The sequence below is a fragment of the Aedes aegypti genome, chromosome 2 (genome assembly GCF_002204515.2).
Source record: "Aedes aegypti strain LVP_AGWG chromosome 2, AaegL5.0 Primary Assembly, whole genome shotgun sequence".
Classification (NCBI taxonomy): domain Eukaryota; kingdom Metazoa; phylum Arthropoda; class Insecta; order Diptera; family Culicidae; genus Aedes; species Aedes aegypti.
In genome coordinates, this window is record NC_035108.1 from 241,937,020 (window position 1) to 241,961,309 (window position 24,290).

The following is a 24,290-nucleotide window of genomic DNA, read 5'->3' on the forward strand; positions in this document are numbered from 1 at the left end:
TCAAGAAAAATGAGGCGCACCGAAAAAGGTCTCACAATGTGCAGAGCGCCCGTGCGCTTGCAAGCAATGAGGCTCCTGCACGTGCACAGTAACTCTAGTCGTAACACTCCCCCTAAACCATAGGTGCAAGCGTCTGTGACAACTATCAATGGTTTTTTTTATCATAGAAAGCGAGTAGATTAGCGTTCAATAAATTTTGTTTTGAAATGCCTTCAAAAGAGTCTTTTTAGTAATTGGCTTTGAAAAACTGACCAGATCACTGATGAATTAATTTGTAAATTTGCTTTTTCTAGAACCTGTCGAAGAACCACCTCGAATCACCACACCCGCTCCTCTGCCACACACTCCGCTGGAGATAAACACCGAAGAGCCACACTCACCAAAGAAATTGGATTCCAAATTTGCCTACATCAACGCACTGAACAGCCCCCGGAAGAGGATCCGTACGGAATCGATGACTTCCAACAAGTCCTATTCGGATGTCAGCTTGAAATCTCGCAAAACGATCAAACAGGAGGAATCGCAAAAGGCATCGGACGCCAAACGGGACCTTCGGAAGCGATTGAACAACATTCAGAACATCGACAAGCAATCGCTGACCATGTTCGACATGATCTACTACAATCCGGTCAAGAATCCGATGAAGAGTCCAGCGCTCAGTAAGAAGGGCTCGATGGAGAATATTCCCCGGTCGGTTGATCGGGAGCGACGGAGCGTAAGCAAGTCACGCTCTCCAACGCCAGCTCCAATAATGGCTCCGCCGGAACCTCCGAGTGCTCCTCCGCCATTGCAACTGACGCCGCAAATCAAGCTGGGACCCAACGGGGAGATGATCCTGGACGAGGCAAGTCTGGTGGTTGAAAACGAGCGGGAGAAGGCCATAAGGGATAGCCTGGCCAAGGCGGAGATTGTCTACATGGACGAATTCAGCGGAAGTACGTCAAAGAAATTGATGGATCGATTCTTGGGATATTCACTGAACTATGATTGCTTTTTTGTTCTAGATTCCGGCTACTACAGTCGCTACAAGAGGACGAGGGATTGGCCCCCGGAGGAGACAATCCGTTTCTACAGGTGCTTGCATACAATTGGGACTGACTTTTCCATGATGATCCAGCTGTTTCCGAATCGAACCCGGAGGGATTTGAAATTGAAGGTAAGTCGAACAATCTATTGATAAAGATAACTTCATTTTGTATTAGTTGTAGTAATATTTGCGTTGATCTAGTTCTAGTGCAATTCGTAGATATACATTTCTCAAGGTGAAGATAAAACGATGCCAAACACAACATCGATTTTTTAAGGGCACGAATCTAGAGAAGCATAAAGTGTTTAGCACTTCACCTTTAGCCACCAACTAGTGACCAATCGATTAAGTTTTCAGTGTGACTGAATGTCCGGTTCTCAAGATTTGTACTCCGTCTTCTTGTATCAACTGGGTCTGTGCTGAAGCTAACACCATTTTTGCGTGATTGCTGTCTGGCATTCTTGCTACGTGTCCTGCCCATCGTATTTTTCCAAATTATGACGTCACTGAGTTGATCGAGCTCATGAATCATCCTTCGAAGCCACCACCAAATACAATCCTATCCTGAGCAAACGACGTTCGTTAGTGGGTGTATTATAGTACGATGTCTACGGTCCGATGACGGAGACCCCGGGCGGCTGTAAGTACTATATGACCATGATCGACGACCATAGTAGGTACACTATGGTGTACTTTATCAAGGAAAAAATCGAAGGTAGAAAACAGGATCCGCAACTACGTCCGATTCACGCATATTCAACGTGTCTAGCAAAGTTGAGCTTGTCATCGATCATTACCCCAAGATGCCTAAGAGATCGCTTGGACTCTATGGTGCAATCACCTACCGAGATAAGCGCCCGTTGTTCGGACTTGCGGTTGTTGACCACCTCAGTCTTGTGACGGGCCAGTCCTAGTTTCCTAGATCTCATCCATTCTTCAATTATGGAAATAGAGTGCGCTGCTGTCAACTCTTCTTCCTCCATCGATTCGCCATAGACCACAAGGGTGATATCGTCGGCGAAGCCAACAATCTTAACACCCGGAAGGAGCAGCCTCAGTGCGTCATCGTACATCGCATTCTATAACAGCGGGCCCAGGAATGAACCTTGAGGTACTCCCGCGGTAGTTCGAACGCTTTTCTGCCCCTCCTCTGTGTCATACAGTAGAATCCTACCATCAAAACAGCTTTCTAGAAGCTTACACAACTGCACCGGTACCTTGAGGCGGTGAAGTGCGTGTGCTATTGCTTCCCAGCTTGCGCTGTTGAACGCATTCTTCACATCTAGAGTGACAACCGCACAGTAATGAGTGCCGCTCCTTTTATGCTCGATTGCCACCTCAGCTATCTGAACGACCTATTGGATGGCGTCCAGAAAAGATTTACCTTTCCAGAATCCAAACTGATTGTTGGATAGGCCGTCCGCACTCTCCGTATACGGTACTAGCCTGTTGAGAATCAACCTCTCCAATAACTTGCCTGTCGTACCTAGTAGACAGATAGGTCTATACGCCGACGGGTCACCTGGAGGTTTCCCCGCTTTTGGTAGTAGCACTAATTTCTGTCGCTTCCATACATCCGGGAAGATTCCTTGATCTATGCAGTGTTGCATTGTGGTTCTGAACACGTCCAAATCTCACTGCCGTTTTTAAGGCAACATTCGGGATACCATCGGGCCCCGGTGCCTTGTTTGGCGCGAATGATTTCACGACTTCTGCCAGCTCTTCGTTCGTCACTCTCGCCACTTCTTCTCTTTCATCTGAGTACATCGATTATCGATCGCAGCAACTCGAGCGACTTCTCTTGGGGCGCTATGGCACCTTTGGTCTTAGCCATTACCACTCTGTTGGCATCACCCCATGGACTAGAATTGGCACTCTCGCATAGACTATCAAAGCATGCCCGTTTTCGACTCTTGTTTTTTTTTCTTTTTGAGAGCCAACTTAGCCTCTCTGAATGCTGCACCGCACCGCTTTGTGCTTCTGTGAGTGCGCGTTACATTCTTCGTCTAGCGGCTAGACTCTAGCCCGAAGGCAGATTGCTCGAAGATTTGCGATTAATTCGCACCACCAGTACACCGGCGGCCTGTTCTCTCTACGAGGGGCTCTCGGCATGGAAGCATCGCACGCTCGTGATATCATAGCAACTAGTCCTTCACCGTTTAAGTCCAGAGTGTTCCGTTCGCGCCTCAGGGCTTCAGTGAATATTGTCGCACCGCCACCAAACCGGATCGCGCCAGTGAGACTCGCGACGCGCCTCAACTCGCCGCATTTTGAAATCAGTTTTTTAGTGTGGCGCTGCATTCTTACGATTTTTATGAACATAGCGCACTATTCACATATTAGCTGCGACGCACGGGGCCCGAGAAAACAAAAATTTTATATAAATGTTGGTCTTGATTTCTACCGGATACATAATACTTCGCCGTCGAAGCGCGCTGTTTTCCAACCTCGGGCTTGGGTCGAGTTACATCGCGCTGCCTTCCGCCCGCCTGGTATTATACTATAGCGAATCGATTGATGAGTGCTATGAGTGTAACCGTCATCTCACGCCAGGACTACAAAACGTCAGGTCGATAATCGATTCTGCACCATTTCTGCGGAAGGTACTGACTGTACCCGCATTTGCCAGCACTACATTTAATGCGGCCAGGGATTCCAACAATAGCTGCCCAAGTAACAATTTTAGTTTTACGAATTACTGCCAGGGTGATATAAATAAACGCCCCCTCCATCACAACCCCCAAAACCTCTTGTAGATTCTTCTTCTTCTTCTTCTGGGTTTGCTGATGGGACCGGTGACTGTAGACCATATGCCCAGTGGGTTTTTCGTTGCTTTATGTTTTTGATGCCAGCGCAGTCGGGCACCACGTACTTGGGCACAAACTCAAGCACTCGAGGAGTAGTTTATTTACAAGCAGGGATGCCAAGTCAATTTTTCCAAAATCTGGAAGATTTTGTAAATTTGTCTGGAAAAGTCTGGATCGATCCTGTCTTTTATGGAGAACCTTACAAATTATTTATAAAACTTTACAAATTCACTTCAAATTTTATCTGGATCTTCCAGATTTTTGTAAAATTGGGCCTCAAAAATCTGGAATATTCCAGAAAAATCTGGAAGGTTGGCAACGCTGTTTACAAGTCCAATTTCACTTTTCTCAGAAAGTGCACCACGTCTCGAAAAGTATTCACGTTGTTTGATTTGAAAAGATCCACAAGTGTTCAATATTTGCCATCGAAGTCGTACTCCGAACGGGTTATAGCGTACTTGTTACAGTGTAGAATTACATGGTCTGCCGTGTCTTCTGTTCTGATTTTCATCTTCGCTAACCAGGTGTTTGCGAAGCTATGCCCGGCCATCAGACGATTCAGGCTTCGCACCTCTTTATGGCTCATCGCTGTAATTCGGCTGTATAGAGAAAAAATGCTTTCCCTTCTCTTCTGCGTAGGTGGTGTACCAGTCGTTTGTACTACTTATTCGTTTTTGGTTGAAGATTTGGAATGCATCGCTAACTAATATTCCGTTTTCTAGGATTTGATCCGATTGTATACCGGCCTTTGCCAACTCGTCTGCTACTTCGTTGCCTTTAATTGCTATGTGGCTTGGAATCCACTTGATGGTAACATTCATTGCTGTTGCTCGTTCGATTATCTCTTGGATCACAGTGTTCGTCCTTGCTTCCGTCAGCTGATATTCAACTAACTGACATGATGATAAGGAATCTGTGAACAATACTGCTCCCATGATGCCACTATCGTGAAGGTGCCTCAACGCCACTAGGATGGCATATAATTCGGCAGTCATTATGCAGGTCTCCTTATTTAGCTTCAGGCTGATTCTTCTATTTGTGGATTCACAGAAGACTCCTATACCACAGGAGTTACCAACCTTCGATGCATCTGTGTAGATGTAGGGCCGGTGTTTGTATTTGGGGTTTTGCAGGAACAGGAAAGTTTGTTTGAGGACTCGGGGATTGCAGTTCTTTTTTGCTGGTGCTCCTTCCATTAACACAGTTTGAATGTCAAGCGGTTTATGTTGGTACACCGTGACATTCTGGATAATTGCATCGAAAATATGCAGGTGTTTCAGGTATGTTCGCTCCATTAGTGTAAGCATGTCTTCTGGGATATCTTGCCCTCTGAGTTGTAGCAGCTGTTCCGCGACTACGCTGCCGTTTTGAAAGTATTTCGATATTTCTTTGCAGGTTACTTGTTCCAATCGTAGATCTAACGGACTTTCTCCTGCCAAAGCTGAAGGAGTATTCCTTGGGATCTTTGAACATCCGGTGATTTTTCGCCAACATTGATTGATGATCACCTGCAGCTTTTCTTTATTAGTTTTACTAGCACTGCCATACGCTGTGCATTAGGGTTTTGGTACCGGGAGTACCGGTACCGAAAGTACCGGTAAAACCGACCATTTTTTGGTACCGAAATACCGGTACTGGAAAGCATTGAGTACCGGTATTTTCGGTACTGATGAAAATTTAATAATCGTTTGAATCAATACATTTCGTCACAGTAAATGGTACGTATATTTGGTAAACTTCGTTGATGGCGAATTTCTATGCACGATTACATAAAGGCTTATTCTAATTATCATCTCTTCATCACTAAGTATGGTTTATCTCTAAACATAAAAACGTTAGAAGCACGCTCATCGTTTACCATTCGTTACCGTTAACATTAAAAACACTGGCGTTGGGACATTAAAAAAACTGAGGGAGAAGTGATTGAACGGAAATGAGTTACTAACAGGATAAACGAATTATCGAATACAAATGAAGCTGCTAATGTTGAATTTCAAGCTTTCTAGAGAACAAGGCAAAATATAAAGAAAGGTTTTAGGATATTGAAGCAATTAAAGGTGCTTCAATTATGACATTGTTAACATTTCACGATACATGAGCAACAGTTCGAGCAATACCAGGGTGACCCCAGAATGAGCTTTTCCGGGTCTGAAAGTTTTGTTATAAAAATTTGCACACGTATGGCAGTTAAACATCGAACTTTGAATATGCCTTAAATCCTACTTTATGAATGAAAAGCAAGTTGAATGCGTGAAAAAAGTTAAAAAAAATATTTTGAACGATTTTGCTCCCCACATTTGAATATTGTCCATCACGTTAGCCAAAACATGAATTTCAACACATATTTTAATGTATTTCATGAGTTATAAAGTTAGAAAATAAGTAAACATTTTTATTTAAAAACCATATTTTGTTAGTGCTATTATTCACAAAAATTAAGAAAAAGCTTCAGTAAACTTTTGTTTACTGACGAGTTCGAAAAAGATGCCAATTTTGTGTGCAATACTGTATGATTCATATTTATTGCAAAAAAAATCTTCCAGTACCGGTATTTTACCGGTACTACCGGTACTGAGAGTGACAGTACCGTAGAACCGGTACTCGCCAAAAGGGGTCGGTACTAGGAACCCTACTGTGCATCCGTATTCGAGGACACTTCGTATGAGAGCCTTGTATAACTTACGCATGGTTTCTGGGTGTCCACCATGTTTTATCTTAGAGATGACCTTCAGCATGTTTATACGATCCTGTATTTTATGACAGAGTTCTCGTATGTGTGTTCCGAAGTTGGTTGACCGGTCTAGGTATATTCCCAAGTGTTTATAGCTGATTACTGTTTCGATAGGTTTCCCTCCGATCTTCAATCCTAGGTCCACCTTACATGCTTTGAAAAGCATAGACTTGGTTTTCTCAGGGTTTATTACCAGATTTAAATCCCGCGTTTTTTCCTCAAATTTGTCGACCGCTTCTTGAGCAGTTTTTTTGACATTCTCGAGATTGCTTCCATAGACGATCAGGGTGAAGTCATCTGCATACTGCACCAGTATTACCTTTTCGTTTGTTGTGTCGTGCAATTCCGCAGTATACAGATTGAACAGGGTGGGTGAGAGCACATCACCCTGTGGCAATCCATTACTGATGATTCTCGTGATTTCTTCTTCACCGCTCCTGATGGTGACTGTTCGATTTCGTAGAAACGTCGTTATCCAACAAATGTACTCCTGAGGTATCCTCAAACCTCCCATGATTTGCTCTAGTTTATCTGTGCGGACTGCATTAAAAGCGTTGCTCAGATCGAGAAAGACTCCAATAGTGGTTAATCCGTTTCGCCTGTTTGACTGGATGAGGTTCAGAAGATACGAAGTACATGTTGTGGTCGACTGTCCTTTACGAAAGCCGAAGGACAATTTGAGCAACAATCCTTGGCAATCGATATACTGGTTCAATTCTTCTAGTACAGCTGAGTTAACAGTTTTGGTCAAAGTAGGCAATAATGATATTGGTCTATGGACCAATGCACGAGTTCACTATTTGACGTTTGAGCGGCGCCGTGTTATTTATGTGAATATGGAACCGCTCAAACGTCAAATTAGTGAACTCGTGCATTGGTCCATTGCCAGTAGGAGTTGTGTTATCTTTACCAGGTTTTGGTACTGCTATTATGCGGATCTCTTTTAGGTGTTGTGGTAGACTACTTTGTCTCCAATAGTTGATCAGATCAATCAGGATAAGCTGTGATACCTGAGGTTTCAGGGATTTGAGCATATCATATGTGATTCGATCGCTTCCCGGAGCCGATGACCTTTTTCGGCGGAGTATGTTGTCCCATTTATTTTGGTCGATTATGTCGTAGTCGGCTACTTGCGAATAACTAGTTTCTGCATTCTGGTGGATATCGTTTGGCCCTAAATGGAGGTCCATGAATTCCTTCGCTAGTTCGGGGCTGTCTTGAATTATGTTGTTGCGTAAACCTGTATTCCTTCCAGTTAGGCGTCGTATTTTTGTCCATAGTTCACTTAAACTCGTCTGTGGATCTACTTCCTCTGCAAATTTGTTCAAGCTTTCTTTGATGTGCTGTTTCTTCTTTCTCTTAAAGATGGCCGAACATCGTTTCAGTTCAATTAGATTCTCCATTGTACTGTCTTTATTGAATGTGGCCAAGGCGTTTTGTTTGCCGTTCCAGGCCAACTCCACGTCGTCACTCCACCAATATTTGGGTTCGAATCGATTGAATATTTTATTCTTTTTCATCATTACTGCATACCGTATTCGTAGTGATCTTAGCTAGGTCAGTTTCGATCCTTTTCTGGTTGTAGACGTATTTATTCTTGACTGTTTGTCCGGATTTGTACCTTATCTCGATTAACAAATGGTGGCTTCCTTTAGCTTCCTCCAAAACGGTCCAGGAGCAATCCAGCACAAGGTTGCTAGAAGCTAGAGTAAGATCAATGGCGGTAGCTTTTTTGTTCAGCTGTTGTGGTCGAAATGTAGGACTTCCATCATTTAGTAGAATCAAATCGGATGAGTTGATCTCTTGTAGTAACGCCGCTCCTTTAGGCGACGATTTATCATTTCCCCATAGTGTATGGTGGGTATTGAGGTCCCCATCAAATATAACGTTAGGATATTTCGCTAACTCTACTAGAATCCGGTTGATGTCTTGTTGAAAATCCTGCGTAAATGTCGAGGGAGCAGAATATACCGCTACCAATACTAATTTTAGTTTGGGTATATAGATGGCCACGCACTGACTTCCATCGCTGGTTGCCGGCATGGAGACTGTCTGGAATCCATAGTCTTTATGCAGGTATATGGGTACTCCGCCATAGCCGTCATGCCTGGATTTAATTATTTTGTTGTATCCACTGATATTGTATTTTTTGGAGTTTTCGAAATCTTCTTTCGTCCATGTCTCCGACATTAGGGCCGCTGTATATGACCCTTTCACAAGTGTTCTTTGTAATTCTTCTTTATGTTTCGAAACACTTTGGATATTGCATTGTAATATTTTTATTTCTTTTTTATTATCCATTTTTGATTTTATTATGGTAGTTGCGGGTGGGTTGTAAAATGGTGAGTCGACAACCAGGAAGAAGCGTCCAACATAGCTCTGGTCCTCGCAAGTCCCTACCTCACGCTTCCTCGGGTCTAACGATGACAAAGACCGCCAGCTAAGGGTTGCGTACTTAGCTGGTAGTGCAACCTGGGCATTGTTGTCCTTCTGACATCAGCTAGAGTGAGGGGGTGCGTTCCCGTCTGTTCACCAGGAGGTGCGGCTCAAACAGCGTCTGTTCTGGTATCCAGCGGCTGAGTATGAAATGTTGTATCACGTCAACTAACCTAAGGTGGCAGCAGTGTTGACCAGACTCATTTCCCCGAAATTCGGATTGTGAAGCCATGAACTGTTATAACTGTGCGTTGTATTCCTGAGATGGAGGGGGAGGTGGTTGGGCTTGAGTATTGCACATCCGACAGTTTCGATCTCGGTGGGCCGCAATTCAAGTTTCGGTGAAATGATTCGCACTCACTCACTCACTCATTTCATTTCACCGAAACTTGAATTGTGGCTCTCTGGGATCAAAATTGATCGATTTTGTGTGCAGTACTCAAGCTTAACCATCTGCTTTTCTATCTTAGGAGGATAGAACATGGTTGTAGTAGTTCGTGGCTTCGTAGTTCGGAAAATGTTATTTTCAGGGAAATGAGTCTGAACAACACTGGGTGGCAGCCTCATCAACGTGATGTAGGTAGCGCAACCCCGGTAAGGTAGCATACCGAATTTCTCACCTACCACGAAAAATGGAGAAAGAAGAAATAACGAACGATATTTTCGGCAACCGACCTGGCAACGAAATAAGGACTATGAATGGAAACTTGGTACCTGGAATGTCAGGACGTTAAATGAACCCGAACGAGCGAGCCTTTTGGCTCGTGAACTGCAGAAGGTTGGAGTGGGCGTGGCTGCCATTCAAGAAGTGCGGTGGCCTAGATCTGGAGAACGTGAATTCCGGGCGGTTGATCCCATCGCCAACACTACGTTCAAATATAACATCTACCACAGCGGCGGCGATAAGGCAGAACATGGAGTCGGTTTCATAGTGATCGGGAAGCAGATGAAACGCGTTATGAAGTGGAAACCGATTAGCGAACGAATCTGTGTACTGAGGATACGGGGCAAATTCTTCAACTACAGCCTGATCAACATCTATGCACCGACGAACGACAAACCTGATGACGTGAAGGACGCGTTCTATGAAGGCCTTGATAAGGCCTATGGAGAGTGCCCAAAACACGACGTGAAAATCGTTATCGGAGATGCGAACGCGCAGGTCGGAAGAGAGGACTTTTTCCGTCAGATCATCGGTAAGGAGAGTCTTCACTCCGTTACCAATGACAACGGCCTACGACTAGTGACTTTCGCTGCTGCCAGGGGGATGGCCATCTGCAGCACCTACTTTGCACGCAAGGATATTCGGAAGCACACCTGGCGGCATCCAAATACTGATATTTGCATCCAGATAGACCATATTCTGGTGGATGGCCGACATTTCTCAGATGTCATCGATGTTAGGAGTTTCAGGGGTCCTAACATTGACTCGGATCACTACCTCGTTGTCAGTAAAATACGAGCGCGGTTATCAACTGTAGCGAATTCAAGACCACAGCGAACAATGCGATTCAATATCCAGCGCTTCTCAGCAGACGGTGTTACAGCTGAATACCACCAAAAGCTGGACGAGCGGATAAGTGAGGTCAATGTGAGCGAAAACCTCAACAATCTATGGGATGCAATCCATGGAGTGGTGAGTGAAACAGCGCGAGAAGTGATAGGTACTGCTCGAAGACGCCCCAGAAGCGGATGGTTCGACGAGGAGTGCCAGAGGGTGACGGATGAGAAGAACGTGGCCAGACGTCGGATGTTAGTGTCTGGTACCAGGCTGAACAGAGAGCAGTACAGGGAAGCAAGATCAGCCGAAAAGCGAATCCATCGCAGGAAGAAAAAAGAGTTTGATGAGAACGTGATAGCCGAGGCGCAAAACTGTATGGAACAGAACGATATGCGACGATTCTATGAAACTGTCAATGGCGTGCGGAGAAAGTCAGCGCCGTCTCCCGTCATGTACAACGACCGTGAAGGTAATTTGCTGACAGATAAAACGATGGTGGCTGCCAGGTGGAAAGAGCACTTCGAAACGTTACTGAATGGAGGTCAAGCTGTGGAGCCTCCATCTCTAGATGAGGTTAAGAAGGCGATTAAAGAGCTAAAGAACAACAAGGCTGCTGGGAAGGATGAGCTCCCGGCCGAACTTCTCAAGCACGGTAGTGAGCAGCTGCATAGAATAATTCACCATATACTACTAAAGATATGGGAGGAAGAAGAACTGCCTGCTAGCTGGATGGATGGCCTCATTTGCCCTCTCTTCAAAAAAGGGCATAGATTGGAGTGCGCCAATTACCGAGGAATAACACTCCTCAATTCGGCGTACAAAATAATGTCACGTATTCTGTTCAACAGATTGAGACCGCTTGAAGAGTCCTTCATCGGCGAATACCAAGCTGGTTTTCGTGAGGGCCGATCGACGTCGGATCAAATGTTTACCCTGCGACAGATCCTCGATAAATTCCGGGAGTACAACTTGCAGACTCATCATCTGTTCATTGATTTCAAGGCGGCGTAAGATTCAGTTAAAAGAAACGAGTTGTGGGAAATAATGATGGAACATGGCTTTCCGACGAAGCTGATTAGACTGATTCGTGCAACGTTGGAAGGATCGAAATCAAGTATACGTGTTGCGGATGAGATTTCCACATCCTTCGTAACCTTAGACGGATTGAAGCAGGGCGATGCACTTTCAAACCTATTGTTCAACATAGCGTTAGAAGGAGCAATAAGGAGAGCTTGCTTGCATAGGATTGGCACTATTATCACACGTTCGTATATGCTCCTTGGTTTTGCGGACGATATCGACATAATCGGGATTGATCACCGAGCCGTGGAAGAGGCATACGTGCCTTTTAAAAGGGAGACAACGCGAATTGGGCTCATTATCAATACCACGAAGACAAAGTACATGGTCGCTGGTAGACATCGTGGGCCCATAGGTGATGTTGGTAGTGAGGTGGTGATAGGTGGTGATATATTTGAAGAAGTTGAAGAATTTGTGTACCTTGGAACTCTAGTGTCTTGCGATAATGATGTTACCCGCGAGGTTAAAAGGCGTATTGCAGCTGCGAGTCGGGCTTTTTACGGACTTCGTAACCAGCTAAAGTCCCGCAGCTTACAGACGAAGACCAAACTCGCGTTGTACAAGACTCTAATTCTTCCGGTAGCTCTGTACGGCCACGAATCTTGAACGTTGAAAGAGGTCGACCGGAGAGCTTTTGGGGTCTTTGAACGTAAAGTGCTGCGAACAATACTCGGCGGTAAATTGGACAATGGCATCTGGCGGCGTCGCATGAATCACGAGTTATACCAAGTCTATAATGAAATGGATATTGTTAAGCGTATAAAACACGGCAGGTTGCGGTGGGCTGGGCATGTAGCTCGCATGTCGGAGGAACGTCAAGCTAAACAAATATTCAGCAGGGAACCAGGGAGAGGCCGTCGCCTCCGTGGAAGGCCGCGCACCAGATGGCTTTTTGCAGTTGAGGAGGATTTAAGGTCGCTTAACGTTCAGGGCGACTGGAAGCGATTGGCCCAGGACCGGGTCCAATGGAGAAGGCTTCTTCATTCGGCGTAGATTCAACGCAATAGCAAGGAATTGTTGCCCATCAAGTAAGTAAGTATGGTAGTTGCGTTCAATTTTTATGTATTATGTCAAAACTTAGATATCTTTTACTCGTTTCGATGAGATTCTCTCTTGCTTGTCCTGCAATAATTGCGCTGTAGTAGTGCTGTAGTGCTTCTTGAATAGCAAAGTTGATCGTCGTTTGCGACATTGTAGCTTGTTAGCTTCGTGCATCTTGGATTTTCCTTTGCCATTGTTCCTGCTCATTCACTTTGTAGGGGTTATTTAAGGCTGCTCCGGCGATCACATTCGAAGGCGTTTTCCTGATTCGCTTCCTCTCTTCTTCCTCGGAATCCGATTTAGTTGCTTCGGGTTTCTTCTTACGAACATCTCGAACAGGTCTTATGGGGAACTAGAAGGCTTCTTTTTTCAGCTGTGATGCATAGTCTTGACCTCTGAACTCATCAAGCTTCGGTTCATCAACGCGTTAAAGCTGTTTGAGGTGACAATTGGGAAAAGTTCTTTGGCCTCGAAGAAAGTGAGTGCTTTTCTCGCCATTACCGCCTTAATGTTGTTCTGGCGTTGACACTTTGTTCAGTTATCATCTGCAGTGATGTGATTTTTCTTGCAATACACACATCGATGTGCACACTCAATCACGATTTGCTTGTTCGGTATTTTTTTTATACTGGGTACGAATTGTAAATCATAAAAAATACCGAACTTTCAGCTTTTTGATTGAAAACTTCTGAGGTTCAGTAATAATTTTTACTTTTTACTGAACTACGGTTGCTGTCAGACCCAATTTTTTATTTTTTTTTTTTTTTGTCGGTAGCGATAGGGGTAGTACTGGCACTCTTAATCTGCCCTAAGCTCCTTCCCAGCATTTGCTTTTATAAGCCTCTATTGCGTTCATCACACAGACGTTCCTAAGCAATGTTGCTCAAATGGTCACTGTGTACGCTAGCAGCAATCAGCCCTTGCCGTAGTTTTGCAGTCTAGTAGTTCAGACTACTATCAAACTATGATAAGGCCTGAAATGCTACTAGAGTGGTTAAAGTGAAGAACGAAATAGTTTTATTAAAAGGTCCTCATTCCCCATTTCATTTCATCACTCACTATCGTCACTTTTATTTTCGACACTATCACGTATATCACCGATTATCACTCATCAACTTTCGTAATACACTTCAGATATACTTTCTATTATATCACTTTTCACATCACACCATTTTCATTCAAATCTGTTAGCATTACTAAGTAATTAAAAGATATTCAATTTAAATGTATCATTATTTTTGTTGCTGTAGACTCCTTACTATTCAAACTACGATTTAGCACTATGATCAAGAAAGTTACATTAAAAAAAATCACTTCGATCCATTCTTCTGCACTCGCTGTCATTACATATTAACACTTTTATCAAGCACGTTTGAAGAACTAGGCAATTATGTTTATATGCAGAAAAATGATTGCACAATGTATTATGGCCATTATTAAATTAGTAGAGTTCACATCATTATTATTATATTTTTAACAAAACTATCAGAATCACTTCCACCTTAATTTTCAAATTTTCATCACTATAGATTTAAAATAAAACCACTATTAGCACCTTCACAATCACTAAATTTAATAACGACGAGTGTAAAGCACAGTTCCACCAAACATCCATTCTTATGTTGCATTATAAAACGATTGATCACACGTTGGCTTCGAAACTTAACCACCATTGCTGATTAGTACAAAGGATGCTACAGCTCGTGTAAACGAATTGAAACATCAAACAACCAGCACTGATTTATAAGTAACTAATGAGCCCTGGCGGTCCCTCCGTTCGAAGAGGACCTGATAATATGCCGAAACATATTAACAGATCCTCCGCCTGAATGCAGCCGTTTCATGATAAATCATGAACCGTTGGAGGTGTGCCAAAGTATTGGGAAGGTGATATGTTTCACAGACGGGTATTATTATGGTGCATCTTCTACTTTGGCACCGTCAAACCCTGTGATCGTGGCCAGGGAATTTTTACTTTTTACTGAACTACGGTTGCTGTCAGACCAAATTTTCCAGCATTACCGAACAGGCCGAAAAGTCAGTAAAAACAATTACCGACTATTCAGTAGTTGATGTTTTTACTGACTTGTCGTCAAAATAAAATCAAAACAAACTTATGCGCATGCGGGGAAGTGTCAAATGAGAATCACCTGCTGTAAAATCGTCCGGCGCCGGGAGACAGGCTATGGCAACCAATCTTTTCCTGCACTTATTTTGCGCTTTCTTGTGGTAAGTAGTCGAAATTTAGTGAGAAACTCAACCATTTTAAGCAACCAAAAAGGCTCAGAACTGCTTACGTTGGTAAATTCGGTTGGTTTACATACAAGAGGTAAATTCATCTGTATCATTGAGTTTGCCTCTTGTATGCAAACCATCCAAATAATGATTTTGTCACACATTTTTCGGTTACTTCCACTACCGTAAATGTTTATTCGTACGAAAAATGCATGTCGATGTCCATGTTCATGTCGATTGGGTTTTAATTTGTATTGATTTCTGAAAAAAAAAAACAGTATCCGGAAAAGCAAAGCATGGAGCATGGGAAACTGGAAAGTCAGTAAAAACGCTCTACAATTTTACTGACTAAGTCAGTAATTTCCATCAATCAAAACATATTGTAATTTACTGGGTTTTTTCGGTAATCGTAAAAATTACCGAAAAAACCGTAGTTCCAAAACCCAGTAAAATTTTACTGGGGTCGGTAATCTGAATTGGCTGTGTGGTTTCGAGCAATCCTTGTACTCCTCGTCCGAATCGTGCCGCTCTCCACAGCCGTGACACCGCCGAGAACTGCGGCAGTTTACAGTCTTGTGGTTGTAGCGCAAAGAGTTGAGGCAGAGATGTGCTTTACTGTAGAATGGTTCAACTTTGATGGAGCAACTGTAAAGCTTAACCAGTTCGGGCAGCTTGTTTGCCCTGAAGGTGACGCTTACTCGAGTTGAGGGGATTTTGGCGTTGTTGACAAAGCGATGAAAACGATAGACGTTCATAGAGCTTAGTGACATTTGAACACACGTAGACTAGCATACGCTCGTCATACACAGTTTGTTTTTGTTTTCCTCAAAGAAACTTGCACACGCTTTCCAGACTCATCAAAATGCATATGGAAATATTACCCAATTTGAAAAATGTATACCCGGATTCTGGGTGTTTTTCGAGACAGAGTGCATATTGTTTTCCTCTAAGGTTCACAACTACATCTACACTAGGGCACCCATACCATTGGGCGTGATAACCACTATACCATTGTTCGTGATAACCACTATAGGCCTATTCACATGACGTTCCAAAACATCTGATCGGGAAGCTCTTTGACAGTTCTTCTATGAAAATGACAGCCTCGTGTATGCACCGGTCCTCCACCGATGTAAACAAATGCATAGACGGACCTGTCACATGAAAAGGCCTATTACCGGAACTAGGCAGTGCAAGTCTTGCATGATTTCCTCGTTGGATAGGTCAGTAGGTATTCCGGCTACTACGCCTGTTACCGATACCAGATGTTTTGCTATGTAGGCTTTGCATCCGTAGCTGTCTACCACGCTATTTTGGACCAGTCTGTTGGCCGCTGAAAAGGAGCTGACATATACTAATACCTTCTTCTTTCCTGCATTTTTGATTTCTGTAACGTTGTTCGTAACTCCGAAGATTTTACGATGCATTCTTCCGACTGAGATTTTGTTGATGGTCTTCTGATGGTCCGAGTCCTTTAATTCCACGTAAACGCGAAACGGTCCGTCATCTTTGTCGTTGTTGAGATAATCCTGTTTTGCTTTATCGTTTCGTTGTCCGTTTGGGGGTGGCCTGTTGTTCGTTGCATTTAGAGTTGATGTTTTCGGGATGGTACCGGTTTTTGTTGGTGTCTGTAACGGTGGCGGTATTGGTGGGGTTTTGTGTATGTCATCCGTCTCCATGATGACTCCTCTTTTCCTTCATTCCAAGATGGCAGACGGCGCGAGAAATTCCACTTAAAACCACTTTTACAAGTAGTTACACTTTTGTCTGTATCTCGTGATGATAGATAACAACTGTTTTCAACAATTAGGCAACTTGAACGCTATAAACTGTGAATTTTCACTGCGAAACACTGAATTTAACCAGGAGCGATAACCAAAAATTACTTATCTGTCCAATATGGTGCACTTGAATGCTCTTGTAGATTAGAACGTGACTAGTTGGCCCACTCTGAAAGAAGCTTTGAAGTGTATATTTATGTCAAACAAATAAAGCAAAATAGCATTAATAGTAGCTATTTTGAGGCCACCTGTTCTAGATGAATTCCGCTTCATCTCGAAAATGATTTTATCATAACATCGATCTTGCCGGATTTATTCTAACGTAAACAAAACAAAATACAAAACAAAATAAGATTGAAAACTCGTCTGAGATAATTTTTTGTTTCATGGTGCTTGTTAAATATTTGAAGTGGTTTTTTTTTATATAGTGCCTAAATGTTTTGTGCCAAGTGAGATGTATTGTGAAATGAAACGAAAAAGAAGTAAAATTGCGTGTGCCCCCTCTGAAAGTGGCATATTTCAAGTTATCTAGCATATTCTAAAATAAATCGTCAGATGAAGAATAAAACATAATCAACATTTCTTGGTTTGTTTGGGTAGTAATTGTGTTTCAAATTATATTTAGTCAGTTTAATCATCATACCATAGCGTCTTTTGAGCGAATTCGTGACCATAATATGATTTGGAAAAAGTGAAATTGTGTCAATCGGAGTGAAATTAACATGGCGGGACCATAATTGATAGATTGTCATCGACAAATGCTGTTTTGTCACCATAAATACACAAATAAGGGCATACTGTTATGATTCGGCATTTGTGGATGTGGATGTCAAAATCATCATAGGAGATCTAAACGCTCAGGATGGCCAAGAGGAGGATTTCAGACCGACTATTGGAAAGTTCAGCTCCCACCGGCTGACGAACGAAAACGGCCTACGACTAATTGATTTCGCCGCCTCCAAGAATATGACCATTCGTAGCACCTACTTCCAGCACAGCCTTCCATACCGATACACCTGGAGATCACCACAGCAGACAGAATCGCAAATCGACCACGTTCTGATTGATGGTCGGCACTAGTAATCCTTTATAAGATCTATAAGATCCTCTATAAAGGATCACTAGTGAGCTGTAGCCCAACTAACGGGAGCCCAATTAAAACGAAGCCCACCTAAAGATAGTGCAACGAACGAAATTCGACTGTATTGTATTATGGATCCGGCAGAAATAAGGACAAACATTTTTTTTTTAATTTATTTTTTCTCAATATCCAAACGTCGCGACTAATATTTGAATAGTGCGCTGTGTTCATAAACATCGTAAGAATGCAGCGCCTCACTTAAAAACTGATTTCAAAATGCGGCGAGTTGAGGCGCGTCGCGAGTCACACTGGCGCGCTCCGGTTTGGTGACAGCGCGACAATATAAGGGTTGATTATTTTCCAGCGCGATTCGTCATTCTCTCGGGTCAAATATTTCGATACCAGCTCTGACCTTAAATATTGACTTCGCAGCACCAATCTGGAGTTCGCCGGTTGGACTTCCGAAGCGAAGTTTTGAACGAACTAACTGTCATTGCTCTGCCGGCTCTGCTTTTATCTCGACTGTTTTAGAAAACTATCCAACATCACGTCGACGGAAGAAGTTTCACCACAACGGAGGATTTGTCAGTTCGAGCGCGCCAAAATCCTTCCGATTGAAAATGTTTTGGCGGTGCTTAAGGTGCAACTAGAAATCCTTTATAAGAGAGATTCGCGGAAGCTGACATTTCTGTCAAAGTGTGAGCCAATCGAGCAGCGAGAGCTGTCAAAGTGTGAGCCAAACGAACATGCGTTATGTTTGTTTTGAACTTTTCTTGAGGAGTAATGTAATCCGCTTGAAATTATTTCGGTAAAAGTAATTTTGCATGAAGCAAAAAAAATGAAATGTTTTACTTTTTTGAATTTTTGTTAATGCGATTTTTAGTTTTGGATTTTTTCGGCTGTTTATTAGTTTTGATATGTAGCTCAAAGATCTATAACGGAACAAAATACACTTTATAGCAATGAGGAAGTCATGTCCGTGTTACAATATTATTCTCGACGCCGAGCAAAATCAGCACTGCTGGTCTGTTGCCATATCATTCCATTTTACTTCCGCTTATCTCTCTATAAAGGATCACTAGGTGCAACTGTTTGCTATCCATAAATGATGATCAATTTTGTAGTTTTGGGGATGTGATATCGGTTCTACCGGACATAGATGAACTGAAAGTGTATCAACATGCCTGTTGTTAGCAAGCATATGATCCGGATAGATCACCGAATGATCGATATGATATAAAACAGAAATATTTTCTTTTCAACGATAGTTTGAACATAGATTGTTCATGGATGCCACGATAAGTCTATCGTGTGTTACCTTAAGTTCGTTGATAAAGAAGAGGAAATTGAGCGAAGTTCTTTTTCTGAATTTTATCGGGATGCACAATAGTGGCTACACAAAGCTGTCTAAAATACCTACAAAACTCAAAAACAAAAACACAAACTCATATAGCCTTGTCTTTAACCCTCATTTCAGTTCAAAAAAGAGGAGCGTCTCAATCTTAAATTGGTCAACAAAGCGTTACTCTATCCGAAAGAGTTCAACATAGAAGAGCTGAGACAGCAGTTCGAGGAAGAGGATGAGGAAATCGAACGACAACGAGAGCAGGAACGGCAAGTGAAAGCAGAACTGGAGGAGAAGTTAAGGCAACAAAAGATGTCGAAAAAGTAAGTCGTTCTGCAGTTTGTAAAAGTATGTTTTGAGACTAATTTATCTTATTTTTGAACAGGCTTCAGCTGAACCAAAGCAAAAACCGAAACCCCAAGAAACGAGTGAGTAAGGCCGCTCGTGTCATGCTGGACATGGACAAAATTGCCAACGCCGCATCGTTGGTGAAAGATACCAAGCCCAGGCGAAAGAGGCGAAAGGTGACTCGGAATGAATCGGCTGCGGATCCAGTAGTCGAACGTAAGAGAAGCTCAACCGCAGCCGTTTCTAAACCACTTTCCGAAGCGGAGGAAGTTGAAGATGACGTTTTCGACGGCAACAACGTTTCAGACAGCGAGCCAACTGGCGACACATCAAACAGGGAAGATCGGGTACCGCAGGTCGAGAGCATTCCATACATTCCGAACGGAGAGCTTGACGAGACGGGTGTGACTTCGGTTACGGAATCCTCACAGTCCATAACAAGTCAAGCGAACGCGGAAGTTGAATCCAGCGATTCACGACTGAACATCGAGGCCATGGATATTGAGGTGGTGGATGAAAACTCGAGGAGTCTTTTTGCAATAAAAGCTGAACCTGCGGTTTATCCCGTTCAGTTGTATGAAAGTGCCAGCAACACAAGTCTGGACGCAGGAAGTGTCGTTACCTTGCAGAACTTAGACGACAGTGAATCTACGGTAACGTACCGAAGGTCAAAAACGTCAGGCAGCGATCAATACCGAGGGCAGGAACTGAGCATTGACTCGGTCGAGTCCAAGTACTACGGAGGATGCGAAGTCGTTTACCTTCCGGAACAGTCCAGCACACATCCAGTGAAGACAGAATCAATGTATAGCAGCGGGTCGCAACTTCCCACTCCGGCGCAATCGCCTCCTCTCCAGTACGAATTACGAACCGTTCATGATCCGGATTTCGAGCCGGCTAAATTGGCGCGAGTGAAACCAGATGCACAGGAAAGCGAAACGTCACAGGAGTCGTCGTACCGCGAAGAGAACAATCCGTCCCCGGTTATGGTGCTTCCGGACGAGACAACTCCATCTTCCGATTCGCTTCAAATGAAGCCGGAGATGGAATCGACTGAATCGCCCACGGAGGATTCCACCGATTGGCAGGAGTCGGAATATTCTGGAGATCAAACGGAACAACCGGTGTACGATCAGGAAGCGGACGAGGAAGAACCACGCGGGCTGGGACCGCTTGAGGACATTGACATCAACTCGCTGGTGTTGGTAGAAAGCCAAGACACAAATGATCCCACGAAAACCATCTATGAAATCTACGTGACGGATCCGGAGACGGGCAAACTGAGTGAGAAGCCTTTGGACGTGCCGTATGATGTGATCGAGAACATCCGATCGATTCTCGAGGGTGGCGAGGAGTGAATCTTCTCTCTTTTTTTAATATTTTGGTAAGTTGTTATATTTTCGTTAAACTTTTCGGATTCGTCGCATGTCGTCACACAGCCGGGAACAGGGAAAGGGATGATTGAAGGGTTTCTCATTTTCTCGCAAATAAACACGTATTGCACGTTGTATAGTAGTACAGTAAGAATAAAAATCTATTTATCGTCAGATGTGACAAAACGAAATGAAAAATTTCAATTTGGAAGTGTTAATTCACAGTGTCCCTATCAGAAGTCTATTTTTGGGGGTGCAATTTTCCGGTTTGAGGCGTTTATGGGTCACGGAATAACCCAACTCTTCGGCCTGTAGCAAGCGGTCCTTATCGATTATGTCCATGCAGTAGAATCCTTGGTGTGATTTTTCGACGTTGGTCCGGCTGTTGTCCAAATCGTGTGTCTGATCGGCGCAATGTGCCAGACACAGATACTCCTTCAGCAAAAGCTCCGACTCCTGGAAGACGCGACTTCGCGGATAGCGAATCCGATCGAACTCGTACAATTTGCCGTAGCAACAGGGACAGCAAACAAACTTGGCCCGATGGGCGAAGCACTTTTCCAGTACGATGTCCGTGGCAACGCCACACGCATGCAACGAAACGCCAATGTCGAAAGGTGCCTTAAAGTAGTCCAGGTTGCACCGGAAGTAGACGACATTCTTCAGCCCAAGTCGCCTGACGCGATCCATTGCGAGTTGTTGGGATTCTTCCTTGTTCTCCAGCAGATAGATGGTGCACTTGGGAAGCAGGAACGCCAGCAGTATGCCGAGGTGGCCGGTTCCAGAACAAAAGTCGACTATGATGTGGCCGGGTTTGGCCAGGGCGATTACCTCGTTGGCCAGACATTCGAGCTGGTGCGTCTTGCGGTCGATGCGCTTCGTCGGGAGCTTACCACCTGTTGGAGAAAAATACAAATCAGTAGTTAATCTTGAATCTCTAGGTAACTAAACAACAAACTAAAAAGCTAAAAAGGTGAAATACTGAAGATATTTCTAATGAATTTCCATTAACAGCACTACGATGGTAATTGGAATGATTCTTAGAGCAAGGCAGCGGAATAAGTAACTACGTCGGAGTATTGGACAACAGCAACCAACCGGCTGATAAAATTTGAAAGACAACAGCTACACAGGACAGGAGTGGAAGTAAAGGGTAACGAATACATCCTATCAACAGAAAAGGGATGACAAGCTGGAATGTGAAAATTATCTAAATACCACATCAGATCATTTGTTTGTAACCAGTAGTAAATGAGTTCGTTGGAAATTATCAAGCCAATGCGCTCGACAACGGAGCAGATTTTACAGTACGACAAATTCTTCAATGACCTCAGGAGTATTAGTTCCCTATGTATTGTAACCGTTTGGTTACAAAATTGTTGATTTTTGTTTTTATTAATGTTGAATATCGGACCCTTCACGTTTCTTGTGCAAGAACAGTTGAATTACCACAGTAGCGATAGGATCATGTACCGCTATGAATGTTTCTCTTCACTACCAATGACAAGAGATGGCTGGAGAAATGAGCTAATAAGAGATATGGAGAGTTTACGTGAAACAAATTTGATCCGTTCCAACAAATCTGAAGGCTATTCTACTGGTCTGGCTCTTCTAGACATAGAAAAAGCATTCGACAGTGTTTGGCATGAAGGTTTGATCGTAAAATTAAAAAACTTTAATTTTCCAACATACATTGTTAGAATAATTCAAAGTTATCTGTCAAATCGTACACTTCAGGTTAATTATCAGAACTCCAGATTTGAAAGACTTCCTGTAAGAGCTGGTGTTCCTCAAGGCAGCATTTTGGGACCAATAGTATACAATATTTCCACATCTGACTCACCTGAGTTACCTCAGGGATGTCAAAAATCTTAACCTTCAAGTAGACATGTTGTCACGATGAGAGGGGTTTCAATAAATTGGTCAGATGAAGTAAAATATCTAGGGATCATGCTAGATAAGAATTTAACTTTCAAAAATCACATTGAGGGCATTCAAGCCAAATGTAATAAATATGTAAAATGTCTCTATCCCCTTATTAATAGAAAATCAAAACTTTGTCTTAAGAACAAGCTTTTGATATTCAAACAAATTTTCAGGCCAGCCATGTTGTATGCTGTTCCAATATGGACTAGCTGTTGTAATACCAGGAAAAAAGCTCTGCAGAGAATTCAAAATAAAATTTTGAAAATGATTCTGAGGCTCCCTCCCTGGTATAGTACCAATGAGTTACATAGAATATCCAATGTTGAAACATTGGAACAAATGTCAAATAAAACAATTCATAATTTAAGGCAAAAATCGTTGCAATCTTCTATTGCCACGATTAATGCGTTATATGTTCAGATTAAGTTAGGTTAAGTAAATTAAAAATGTTATTTTTTTTTCTCTTATAAGCAGGTGAAATCAACTCACCTGTAAAAATCTGAACTGCTACGGCAAATGAAATGTAATATGTTGTTAACAAAATGTTAATAAAATCTTGAATTTGTTTTACCAAATTAGGATGGTAGTGTTTTCTAATAACACAGAACACCTAGATATAAGAAATGAATGTAATGTTTGGAATGATACTAATAAACAAATTAAAAAAAAAAGAGATATGGAGAGAATGACGGAATGTGGGACAATTGGGAAAGAACGGCCATTGCGAATAATCGGCCTCTTTCAATATCAGACGTCCGTGTGCTACAGACGTAGGTTTTAACTAAGTGCAGTGGTTAAGTTATAGTGAGAATAAATCAAACACCCCCACCCATAGGAGCAGGAGCAGGAGCTAAGTGGGCGTAAGGGAAGAAACCTAGCTCAGAACCTCTAGTTCTTGCCATTGTTTTCACAGTCCAGCACACGGCTCGGCACGTGAAGCCGTCAGGCTTCCGCGCCTAATTGTCAAAGACCGCAATTCCTCTGAAAGGGTCAATATCTCATGCCGGAGGCCCTAAACGTAAAGAAGATTCCCCTCTCGGCTTTCCAAGGTGGCTATGCCACGGCCGGCCGATTATCGTCCATGAGGGAGGACGCCTGCAACCCCACCGTCCAGCAACGCCCGCTGGCCCGTCAACGGAGTTGTACAAGAAACGTTTAAGTTCCCTGGAGTTAGTTTTTGTATCGCGAAAGCCCTTGATTCCCCAATAGCTAGCCGACCCTGGGATTGCCGAAGAGTCTCTTGTATCCTGAGTTGGCCTGGCACTGTAGCATTTTACCGCTTAGTTTCAGTATCACTTGTTCATTGATTTTAAAGTGGAATATGACAGTATCGACCGTAAATATCTGATGAATAATGGACGAGAACAGCTTCGGCGTAAAGCTCACAAGACTAATTAATGCGACGACGAGTGACCACTTCAGTTCGTTACAGACGGGAGCTAAGACAAGGTTGTTCAACATTACGCTAGATGGTATAATGCGGAGAGCCTGATTGAGCAGCCTAGATGCGATTTTCTCAAGATCCACTCAATTTGTTTGCTTCATTGACGACATGTACATAATCGGAAGACAGGGTAA

The 24,290-nt window shown here is 43.1% G+C and overlaps 2 protein-coding genes across 4 annotated transcripts in view; one reads left to right on the forward strand and one right to left on the reverse strand.

The window, feature by feature from the left end:
* The window catches only part of LOC5568634 (transcription factor TFIIIB component B'' homolog), a 33,820-nt gene extending 12,853 nt beyond the window's left edge, over positions 1–20,967 (forward strand). For both annotated transcript variants that reach the window (XM_021844618.1, XM_021844619.1), the window contains exons 2-5: positions 294–935; positions 1,005–1,156; positions 19,198–19,388; positions 19,451–20,967. In XM_021844618.1, the coding sequence (XP_021700310.1) occupies positions 294–935; positions 1,005–1,156; positions 19,198–19,388; positions 19,451–20,771 (2,306 nt within the window). In that variant the 3' untranslated portion in view covers positions 20,772–20,967. The remainder of the gene's footprint in view (positions 1–293; positions 936–1,004; positions 1,157–19,197; positions 19,389–19,450) is intronic.
* LOC5568632 (glutathione S-transferase C-terminal domain-containing protein homolog) overlaps positions 20,919–24,290 on the reverse strand; it is a 38,617-nt gene continuing 35,245 nt past the window's right edge. For both annotated transcript variants that reach the window (XM_021844621.1, XM_021844622.1), the window contains one exon: positions 20,919–21,682. In XM_021844621.1, the coding sequence (XP_021700313.1) occupies positions 21,006–21,682 (677 nt within the window). In that variant the 3' untranslated portion in view covers positions 20,919–21,005. The remainder of the gene's footprint in view (positions 21,683–24,290) is intronic.